The following is a 12,349-nucleotide window of genomic DNA, read 5'->3' on the forward strand; positions in this document are numbered from 1 at the left end:
AAAGGTCTGTCTCTGCTTTTGAATATGCTATCTAGGTTGGTCATAACTTTCCTTCCAAGGAGTAAGCGTCTTTTAATTTCCTGGCTGCAGTCACCATCTGCAGTGATTTTGGAGCCCCCAAAATAAAGTCTGACACTGTTTTCACTGTTTCCCCATCTATTTCCCATGAAGTGATGGGACCAGATGCCAAACTGTTGGCATTACCAAGGCTGCATTACCTCATGCATTACTATTGAAGACAATTGCTGCCAATTAATTGTAAAACGCCATCAATGTAAAACAGATCCTGAAACTAGGATCTTAAAATGTGAAAAAAATATGCACCTTAGACCAATAAAATACAGTGACTCTTAAGCTGTTGCTGATGGGAGGGAGTCCTTACCCGGTGAAGCCACTACTGGAAAGTGGTTTTTGTCTCTATTCCTGCCCTGAAAATAGGTGTCTCTGTACCATTTTTCTAGGTTTCATATTATACTCATTTTTTTTTTCTTTTCTGACTTACTTTACTCTGTATGATGGTCTCTAAGCCCATCCACATCTCTACAAATGATTCAATTTCATTCTTTTATGGCTAAATATGTATTCCATTGTATATATGTACCACAGCTTCTTTATTCGTCCATCTTTTGTTAGCCATTAAGGTTGTTTCTGTGTTCTGGCTGTTGTCAATAGTGCTGCAATGAACAGCGGGGTTCATTTTGAATTATGGTTTTCTCAGAGTACATGCTCAGTAGTGGGAATAACAGCAGAAACCAACACAACATTGAGAAGCGATTATACTCCAATTTTTTAAAAATTGGCTCTTTGGAACCATCTGAAGCCTGCTGTACTCATACGTCCTCTCGCTTGTCTGTCAACCCATCATAGGAATTATAAAAGACAAGAAATGGAAACACAGCTTCTTTGCTTTTCAGACCCCCACATAAAGCTAGTTACTATAGGAAAAAGAACACTTGCTGTGGTTTGGCTTTCCTTCTTCCCCACCAATCACTTTCTTTCCTATGAAGCTCAGAGCCACTAAAATAATGCAAATTAAAATCAATTTAAATATTTACTTTGAGGCAATGAAGTAAAAGTGAAATTTTAGCCCAAACATTTTGTGGTCATTTCTAAAGCATGCCAGGAACCCAAAGAGAGACATAGATCATAAACTTTTCAGCTTCAAAGTGCTTTCCTTCACACTTGCTGGCTTTCATTCTCCTTGTACTGTATAGAGAGAAAGGCAATAGGGCTCTCATTTCTCTAATCATGCTAGAACTCTTCTGCCTAATGCTTTAGAAACTGATCAGCAAAAACAGTTTCAAACCAGATCTGATCCCATCAGTTTCGGCATTCATTGCCACGTGAAATGTTTGCGAAATGCCATTAGATTTGCACAGATGCCTTCTGGGGATGAAACAAGTTCTACAATTTTAGTTCCCTATTTGTGTTTCAAAACTTATGAGACTGCTCTGGAAATCAAGGGAAAAGGACAAAGCTTTGAAATACCTGCTAATGGCATGCATTCTTTACCAAATTCAATTACTTTTGAGATTTGAAGAATAAGGCAGACACGTCTGGTAGTGTTTGTCTAGGGAATTGTGACTCGAAGTTAAATCTTCAGAGAATAGAAAAAACATCCAAGTTCAGTATCAATTGACTTTATTATATGTTATGTCCTTCAATATCCAGACAAATTGGGGAAATTCTCGGAAGTATGTAGCTAATTAATTTAGTGCTACTGGTAACTCAGAAAGCACATTTAAATCGACTTTCCTTTGAGGTCAAATTGCTCCTTTAATCTCAATAAGGACTTAATTTCATTATTTATTAGTCATTTTGGAGATTTTGCCCTGCAAGTTCCATAAACAATTCTAGCTCCTACACACTAGCGATCGTGATAATCCCAAACATTAATAATCTAATTAATGAACTGCAAGCCTCCAGCTGTCAGAATACTAATTAGTGGAGATACAGGTTAAAAGAGAATTAGTGAGGTCTTTGCAGTAAGCAGGACAAGGGCTCCTCCAAAGACGTTTGCATCTTAATTCCCAGGCCCTGTGAATATGCTACTTCTCATGGCAAAAGGGACTTTGCAGAAGTGATTAACTATTTTGAGACGGGAGATCATCCTACTATCCAGGAGGGCCCAGCATCTTCACAAAGGGAAGGGAGGTGGCAGGAGAGTCAGGGAAGATGTGACAAGGAGGTTAGAAGTCAGAATGATGAGAGCCATGAGCTAAGTAACAGGGGCAGCCTCTTGGAGCCGTGAAAGACAAGACAGCAAATTCTCCCTTAAAACATTCGGAAGAAACAAAGCTCTGCCAACACCTGGATTTCAGCTCTGTGACACTGATTTCAGACTCTGACTTCCAGTGTTGTAAGATAATAAATTTGCGTTGTCTTAAGTCACTAAGTTTATGGTGATTTGTTATAGTCGAAATGACACTAATGCAGTCTTATTTCATTGGAACAAGATAAATCACCAATACTTATTGTGAAATGTTTGAAAGAAAGGCATTATTAAAATCATGCAACGTTCCTACACGTTACTTATTTATTTAATTTTGGGGGCTGAGCTGGTCTCTATCGCTGCGCGCGGCCTTTCTCTAGTTGCAGCAATAGGGGCTCCTCTCCAGTTGCGGTGAGCAGGCTTACTGCCGTGGCTTCTCTTGCTGCGGAGCATGGACTCTAGGGCGTGCGGGCTCCTGCAGTTGTAGCACATGGGCAAGGGAGCTTTGGCCCACGGGCTTAGCCACTCTGCAGCATGCGGCATCTTTCCCGACCTGGGATGTGTGTTCCCTGTGTTGGCAGGTGGATTCTTAACCACTGGACCACCAGGGAAGTCCAATGTTCCCACACTTTGTAAAGTCACCTATTCTTTCTTGAGAAAAACCGAAAGATCTAGAGCTGAAATAGCTCCCCACAAATTCTATAGTAATCCTAGAGAAGACAGGATTTTTTTCCTATTTAAACTTCAAGTTCTGTGCCCTCTATGATGCAATGGTGGGGAGAAACATTTCAGTTCAGTTCAGTTCAGTCGCTCAGTCATGTCCGGCTCTTTGAGACCCCATGAATCGCAGCACGCCAGGCCTCCCTGTCCATCACCAACTCCCGGAGTTCACTCAGACTCACGTCCATTGAGTCGGTGATGCCATCCAGCCATCTCATCCTCTGTCGTCCCCTTCTCCTCCTGCCTCCAATCCCTCTCAGCATCAGAGTCTTTTCCAATGAGTCAACTCTTCGCATGAGGTGGCCAAAGTACTGGAGTTTCAGCTTTAGCATCAGTCCTTCCAAAGAACACCCAGGACTGATCTCCTTTAGAATGGACTGGTTGGATCTCCTTGCAGTCCAAGGGACTCTCAAGAGTCTTCTCCAACACCACACTTCAAAAGCATCAATTCTTTGGCACTCAGCCTTCTTCACAGTCCAACTCTCACTGGACTGGAAAAACCATGACTGCTGGAAAAACCATAGCCTTGACTAGACGGACCTTTGTTGGCAAAGTAATGTCTCTGCTTTTGAATATGCTATCTAGGTTGGTCATAACTTTCCCTCCAAGGAGTGAACATCTTTTAATATCATGGCTGCAATCACCATCTGAGAAACATTTAGATTCTAGACATATGTTGAAGGTAGGGTAGATAGGATTTAATGATGGGTTGGATGCATGTCATGAGGGAGAGAAAAGAATCAAGGATGGTGTTGAAGAGTGTCCCCTAGAAGCTCGTGTCTGCTCACAACCTGTGAATTTGACCTTATGTGGATATAGAGTCTCTGCAGGTAAACTCAAGTTCAGATGGTTGCTGAGGGTGGGCCCTAAATCTAGTGACTGCCATCCTTGGAAGAGGAGGGAGACTTGGGGAGATGGCCCCATAAGTGTAGAGGCAGACACCAGAGTGATGTACCTACAAGCCAAGGGATGTGACCTGCCGTCAGCAGTCACCGGAAGCTGGAAGAGGCAAGGAAGGATTCCTCCCTCAAGCCTTCAGAGGGAGCAGGAACCTGCTGACACTTTGATTTCAGACTTCTAGCCTCCAGAACTGTGAGAAAAATACCCTTTTTCTATTTTAAGCCACCTGGTATGTGTACTTCATTATTGCTGTTGTTGTTCCGTCGCTAAGTCGTGTTCTACTCTCTGTGACCCCACGGACTGCAGTACGCCAGGCTCGTCTGTCCTTCACTATCTCCCTGAGTTTGCTCAAACTCATGTCCATCGATTCGGTGATGCCATCCAACCATCTCACCCTCTGTCGTCCCCTTCTCCTCCCGCCTTCAATCTTTCCCAGCATCAGGGTCTTTTCCAATGAGTCAGTTCTTTGCATCAGGTGGCCAAAGTACTGCAGTTTCAGTTTCAGCATCAGTCCTTCCAATGAATATTCAGGGTTGATTTCCTTTAGGATTAACTGGTTTGATCTCCTTGCAGTCCAAGGGACTCTCAAGTCTTTTCCAACACCACAATTTGAAAGCATCAATTCTTTAGCACTCAGCCTTCTTTATGGTCCAACTCCCACATCTGTACATGACTACTGGGAAAACCATAGCTTTTATAGGTACTTTAGAAAAGAAATAGAGATGGCTCCAAGACTTTGGCCTGTGCCAACTTCAAAACTGAGGAAACCGCTTATTGCAAAACACAGGATAGAAGGTTAGTGGGAAGATTAAAGGGTCCGTTTTTGATACGTCAGGCTTGAGATGTTTGTTAGATCCCCAAGTGGGGATGTTGAATAAGAAAACAGAAACACAAGTATGGAGCTTGGGGGATGGAGAAGGGGATAGAGATACAGATTTAGACGTTAGCCAGCTGAGCATACAGGGTATTTAAAATAAGAGACCAAGACAAGAGCACCAGGAGAGTGAACCAGGAGAGAGGAGGGAAGATGAAGGACCAAAGGTAAGTATAAAGAGTGCCAGGCAGAGACTCTGGGTCCAGCCTGGACCGGAGACCCGACAGAAAATACACCCCAGCAACACGATCAGCACATCTTAACAAGCAGAAGATTGGAGACGCAACAAACCTTGATGAATTAGGAAACTGACAAGTCATTGTGAAGGCATAATGCTAAAAAATAGTTATAAAAATGTTTGCTTGAAATACTGCCCACTTACTGCTACTGTTAAGAAAAATAAAAAAAATCTCTATGTATTCACTTGGAAAGACTTCTAAATATACCTTATTAAGAGAAACAAAAATCAACTTTTAGGACAGAGTTTACCATTGTGATAATTGTAATGAACAATTATTTCGATAATTTACTTTAGAAAGTTGTGATTTAACATTTAGCGATGACATTTGTGCATTGTGTGTATCTGGAAAAAATCAATTCTTAGAAAAAGTACTTTTAGTACTATACCATTTAGGACTTAAAAAAAAAAAAACCGCATATGCACAAATGCGTATATAACGCACGAGAAAAAGAACTGAAATGGTGTACACCAAAGTCTTGATGGTAATCTTGGTAGGGAAATAAAATCTGGATAAGAGTGTGATAAACTTCGTATTTTGCTTCTTCTATTTGTATAATTACATCTTTATAATGAGTATATAATTAAGTGTTGGTTGTATGATTAAAAAAAACAAAACTTACTACACTCATGTATGATTGAAATACATTTTGTGACAGATATTTTGTGTCTGTTAGTTCTCAGAAAATCTTTTTTATTAAGTCCTAGAAAATATTTTCAGCTTTATAAAAGATAACTAAGAAATTATATACTTCATGTCCTTAATTCTAAGACACTGATTTTAAGATACATCATTCATTTAATAACAGCTTTTCAGAAAGAAAAACAAGGCATACAATCACACTGAATGCATAATATGATTATAAGATGCATTTCAACTTCACAAATGTTTCTAGATAAAATAATAATTACAATATTCATCATGTTTTATAGGAAGTAGGAAAGTGGAGGTAAGTATAATAGGACTGTAAGCTTGACATTATCCCTTGGATGAACAGACCTACACTTGCAAATTGTTGAAAATCAGATCCATGTGCCCCTGCCAGGAATATTTACACAGGGAGAGACAATAAGGGAAAACCCTTGTCCACTGGAAATCCTGTGTGAGGAAAGTATGCTCATCCTGAGTGATGCAGGATCTCACCTTATTTGGAAATGGAAATTTGCTTGGTTCCACTTTGCCAGGTGGTTGAATAGCAGCAAGTGGTGGAGGCCAGGTCATCTCCTAAAGGGAGGGAGAAAAAAACAACGCTGTCAAACAGAGAGCATTTGAAGTAGCACATAAAACAGTTTCACAAGCTGGTCTTAGTAAGGCATGGAAGAGATAAGGAATGAACAGAAATACATAATAAATGAAAGGAACTTTTTAAAAAAAGATCTGAAACCCACTTTTATGACTTCTTTTCCTCATCTACCAATTCCTGGTTCCATGGCTATCTCCATCAATGTTTCTACCTTAGAAAGATCTACTAGGCTATCCTATTTTCATTTCATTTAAGCTCCGAAGTAAAGGGAAGACCCAGTGGTAAAAGTTCCATGGAAAATACCATACAAAAGGGGCTGCTTCCAGCAAAGTTCACAGGGTGTTTCTGAAGGAATGCACAAAACACAGGGATCATTATTTAGAGGGGCTATTTATTTTATTAGGAGCAGTGTAAGTTTCCAGTAAGTCCCAAACATCATTTTGGTCTTCATAGAAATGTCATTCATGGAGAAGTGAAAAAACAAATAAAGAACACAACTTTAGCTCAACATGTAATAACACTTCATCTGCTTTTTGACATACACTCTCACTAAACTGTGAGAGAGAGAGAGAGTGCAAGGTGGCAGGGGGACAATGTTTGTTTCATTTATATCTGGTATTTTTCTCCAGTTCCATCTCCTGGAAAATATTCGCATTCACTAAATGATTGTAGAATTAAATTGAATCCATTTCTGATTACCAAGAAACTGACTTGGAATTTACAAATCAGTTCTGAACCCTATTTCTTGATTCCTTCCACTTAAGTGACAAGCACTGAGGCAAGAGGTGATTTATTTTGAGAAATAAACTCAACATTCAGAAAACTAAGATCATGGCAGCCGGTCCCATCACTCCATGGCAAATAGATGGGGAAACAATGGAAATACTGAGAGACTTTGTTTGGGCTCCAAAATCACTTCAGATGGTGACTGCAGCCATGAAATTAAAAGACACTTGCTCATTGGAAGAAAAGCTATGACCAACCTAGACAGCATATTAAAAAGCAGAGATATTACTTTGCCAACAAAGGTCCATCTAGTGAAAGCTATGGTTTTTCCAGTAGTCATGTACGGATGTGAGAGTTGGACCATAAAGAAAGCTGAGTGCCGAAGAATTGATGCTTTTGAGCTGTGGTGTTGGATAAGACTCTTGAAAGTCCCTTGGACTGCAAGGAGATCCAACCAGTACATCCTAAAGGAAATCGGTCCTGAATATTCACTGGAAGGACTGATGCTGAAGTGGAAACTCCGATGCTGTGGACACCTGATGGGAAGAACTGACTCATTGAAAAGACCCTGATGCTGGGAAAGATTGAAGGTGGGAGGAGAAGGGGATGACAGAGGATGAGATGGTTGGATGGCATCACTGACTCGATAGATATGAGTATGAGTAAGCTCCAGGAGTTGGTGATGAACAGAGAAGCCTGGTGTGCTGCAGTCCATGGAGTCGCAGAGTCAGATACAACTGAGAGACTGAACTGAACTGATTTTGAGAAAAGCAAGAAATTCTCTGCTTAGGTGAACACATTTTCTGGAAGTCCACCCTGGAAGGGCTTACTGAGTCTATGTCACCTCTCACCCACCGTGACACATGTGCCATTGAGGGGGACCAACCTCATGCACTTAAGGTGTCCCTTCTCTATCCTGCTGTTACCAAGGTCTCCTGAATGAAAAGCAAAGGAAGATCCAATGTCCCCTTATTACCGTCTCTCCTCTGCTCCCCAAGCACCTGCCTGTTCTATCATGTATCAAACCATTTTGTCTCTTTTAAAGAGGCTGCAAAGCAACACTGCTGAATTTGTGTCCAAGGACAGAGTCAGCTCAGTGCATTTCTTAATTAGTATTCTTGCAACATATCCTTGCAACATCTCTACCTTCCCACTTACCTGAACTACCATTCTAATCACACCTTCATTATTTTTAACCTGAAGGATGTTAATGCTTTCTGATGGTTCTCTTTCTACTTTTATTATTAATCCTTCCCACACATCTCTGCTGAATTATTTTTCCTAAAGTGAAGACCCAAAGGAAAAGCTCCCCCGTCTCCACAATCTTCATATAGCATCACGTACACAGCCATAAGGACTTCCCAGGTGGAACCTTGGGTCAAGAACCCACCTGCCAATGCAGGAGACACAAGTGACTCAGGTTCAACCCCTGGATTGGGAGGATCCCCTGGAGGAGGAAATGGCACCCCATTCCAGTATTCTGACCTAGGGAATCCCATGGACAGAGGAAGCTGGCGGGCTGCAGTCTGTAGAGTTGCAGAGTTGAACACAAGTAAGAGACTGAACACATACACACAGTAATAAAGGTGTTGATGGTGCCACTGGCTGTGCTTTACGCTTTTCAGAGTTCTGGTTCCATTCAAGTTTACACTCAACCCTTCATGTAATTATTAGCATCTCCATGTTACAGGTGAGGAAGTCAAAGTTCAAAAAGATTCATTGCTTTGCCCAAGTTCAAAAATGCCACCGCTGAAGTGCGCATCTATCCCCTTGGTACAAATCCAGTATTTGGTTTTCACTCTACTGCATTTACTGAGACACCATCCTAGTGTTCAAACCTTCTACAAAAAGATTCCGATTTTCAGCCCTGTGCCTTTTTGTTAAACCACGCACGCTACAGATAGGATGAACTGCTGTCTCTGCTTTGACTTACAGCATTCTCTTCGTGTGTGAATGCCCTGGCGCCACATGCTTTTTGGATTTCTAGCCATTCATGAAGGCTCGTCTTAAACATCACCTCTGTCTTGAGGCCTTTGCTGACTCCCCTTCTATTCCAATATGATAAGACAGCGCCCTTCTCATCCTCCTCCAAGGCACTTTCCCCCTCTCTCTTTTTCATAGTAACTGTTCGTTCCTTTTCATGTTGTAGTTTTGTGAGTAAACCCCTCAGTCTGCATTCAACCATTTCCCCTCTTCTGATACCCTTCTCCCAATGTAGAATAAAAACCATGCTTAGGAAACCTAATGTCTTTCAAGAACAGAACCCTAAAGGACTGAACATTTCTTTCAATAGGGATACTGTCTACTCATCTTTGTGTAGTTTAAATAAAGCACCTTGCTCAAAATTACCTTGTTGAATTGAAATGAGCACCTATGTGTCAATGCAAAATTGCTTGCTAACATTAATTATAGCTAAATATTTCCATGGGATTTTTCCATCTAATGAGTACCACTAAATTTACGAAGGAATAGTAAAGACAGTAAGTCCATCCAGCTCTTTGCCACCCCATGGACTGTAGCCTGCTAGGCTCCTCTGTCCATGGGACTCTCCAGGCAAGAATACTGGACTGGGTTGCCAATCCCTTCTCCAGGGTATCTTTCCAACCCAGGGATCGAACCCAGGTCTCCTGCATTGCAGGTAGATTCTTTACCATCTGAGCCAAAAGGGAAGTCCAAAACAGTTTATTAGAATTTCCCCAAACATTTAAATATATTTGTTTTTAATTAATGTGCAATGACTTTCTAAGACTGATTCATTATATTAAAGTTCTCCATTAGGGTTTTATGTGAAAGTTAAGTGCAAACAGACTGTTTTTATTTCCTCTTCTGTCACTTACTAGCTCAGTAAGCTTAGGTAAGTCACATCTTCAGCCAGTTGTAGTCATTTCAAACCATCAGCTTTGGAAGCAATCAGATCTCAGCTTGTGGTATATTTGAAACAGAAGGAATAGAGATGTTAACTACCTCATGGCTTAATCATGAGGATTAAATGAGATTTTATAGATATAATATGTGTATATATATAATCCCTAACTCTATATGTATGTGTGTATCTACACATATATGAGCATGGTTCCCTAATGTTTAATCATTCAATCAAAAGCAGATCTGACGCTGATTAGTACCAAGCTGAGTTTCAGAATTCTCTCTAAAATGAGAGGTGGAATCTCTCTCTGTTTTAGATGTCAGAAATCTGAGATGACAGAGTATCTGGGAAAGTGTTTTTATAAAAGAATGAAGAATTGTGCAAATGTAATCTGTAATTAAGTTAGCAATGATTAACAGAAACTACATAGTACTAAAACAGAAAGTTATTTAAAGAGATTATTATGATTCCTGAGTATGATTTGTACTTTATACTGGAGAAAAACTCCTTAAGCTTTCTCATCAGAATAGATCTCTGGCATAGTAGTAACAGCCAGTGAGGAAAGATGTGACTTTAAAAAAGTGTTTCATTGGTACCTTATTTCTGGGAGTGATTTAGATGTAAGCAGAGGTAAATTTTTTCATAACTGCTAACCCTTCACTTAGTTTGTCTCAGATTATTTTCTCTACAAGGAAAGGATGCTGTGTCCCATTGCCAGACCATGGACCCCACGCCATTGCATCCAGCAGTCCTCACCCCTGCCCTGCTCAGACCTCCTAACCTCAACCACCCCTCATCACTGCTTTGCTCTTCTTCCCATCCTCAGCCCCACTCAGCTGTTCTTTACCCACTTCCTGGGCCACAGATAAGACAGGAAGAGAAATACAAAGCTTGAAGCCAATTACTCCACATTCTAGGTAGGTACTTTCTGATAAACTTTTCTGCTACGGCTTGCATCTGTCTACCTTCTTTCCTTTCTGATTTTCTTGTCACTCAGAAATGACATCATACCCTGTTCCCCAGCAGCTGGGAGGTCCTCAGTTAAGAGCCTGTGCTTCTTAGCCAACTGATGGGATTAAGAATCGAAAAAAAATTATACAAATGAATTTATTTACAAAACAGAAGTAGTCTCACAGACATAGAAAGCAAACTTGTGGTTACCAAAGGGGAAAGGTGAGGGGGAGGGATAAATTAGGAGTCTGAGATTAGCAGATATTCACTACCATAAATAAAATGGATAAACAGTAGAGAACTGCTGTATAGCACAGGCAGCTATACTCAATGTAATAATCTAGCATGGAAAGAGTCTGAGAAATTATTGTATATGTGTGTATATATAACTGAATCACTTTGTGGTACACTTGAAACACATCTGCTTTACTTTTTTTGTTTTATTTTTTAATGTTTACAATGTGGGTTTGTTTCCACTGTACAACAATGCGAATCAGCCATAATTATACATACATCCCCTCCCTCTTGTACCCTCCTCCCCACCTCTCCCCTATCCCAGAGTGATCAGGGAGTCATCACAGAGTGCCAGACTGGACTCCATGTGTGATACAGTGACTTCTCATCAGCTATTTATTCATATTTAACACACGCGAGTGTATATATGTTGATGCTCCTTTCTCAATTCGTCCTGTTCTCTCCTTCCCCTACAGTGTCCACAAGTCCCTTCTCTCTGTCTGTGTCTCCATTCCTTCCTTGCAGATAGGTTCATCAACACCATTTTTCTCGATTCCATAGACATGTGTTAATATCCCAATGTTCACTGCAGCACTGTTTACAATAGCCAGGATGCGGAAGCAACCTGGATGTTCATCAACAGATGAATGGATAAAGAAGATATGGTATATATACACAGTGGAATATTACTCAGCCATAAAAAGAACGAATTTGAATCACTTCTAGTGAGGTGGATGAACCTAGAGCCTATTATATAAGAAGTAAGTTGGAAACAGAAAAGCAAAAGAAATTTTAAGTATATATATAAAAAAAGAATCAACGTATCTGTGTTAACAGTCTCACCAGTCCCATCTCCCAAGGAAAGATGTCTAGTTATGCCAGGGATATATATCAGAGTATTTTCTTATTTCCTAGACAGACTTTAAATGCCAAGTCTCTATATAGCAAATATACTCAATTCTGTCCTAAATAAATGAACAGATAAGGTTAAATAATAGGAGTATAGAAGGTTGTCTTTCATGAACTGTGCAGCCTTTTCTCTCTCCTCCACATACCAATCTTCAGAAGCCAGGGGTTACATAGGCCAGTTTCCATGTTCCTGCCTATTAGACAGCAAGACTGACCATGGGTCCCAGGACTCTGCAGCATCAACGTGAGAAGACGCTCATACACTCATTTTGCACCCCTGCCCACCCACCGTCACGTAGCTTCCACTGGCACTGATATCACCTGTATCAGCCCATCTCAGGACAAATGGTGGGAGACTTAAAGCATCCATTCAATAAGTAGCACAGCTCTTTATTATCCAAAGAGAGAAGAAACAAAAGTTTGCATGTTACGCTGAGGTCTAATAATCGTAGAGTTGAAAACATGCAGTTAGGAA

General features: G+C 40.6%; 1 protein-coding gene across 1 annotated transcript in view; it reads right to left on the bottom strand.

Annotated features, from left to right (window-relative positions):
- The window catches only part of AFF3 (AF4/FMR2 family, member 3), a 551,769-nt gene that overhangs the window by 211,942 nt on the left and 327,478 nt on the right, over nt 1–12,349 (bottom strand). The window contains exon 6 of the mRNA XM_010829861.1: nt 6,089–6,169. Within this exon, the coding sequence (XP_010828163.1) occupies nt 6,089–6,169 (81 nt within the window). The remainder of the gene's footprint in view (nt 1–6,088; nt 6,170–12,349) is intronic.

This window comes from Bison bison, unplaced genomic scaffold (assembly GCF_000754665.1).
Source record: "Bison bison bison isolate TAMUID 2011002044 unplaced genomic scaffold, Bison_UMD1.0 scf7180017864508, whole genome shotgun sequence".
Taxonomy (NCBI): Eukaryota; Metazoa; Chordata; class Mammalia; order Artiodactyla; family Bovidae; genus Bison; species Bison bison.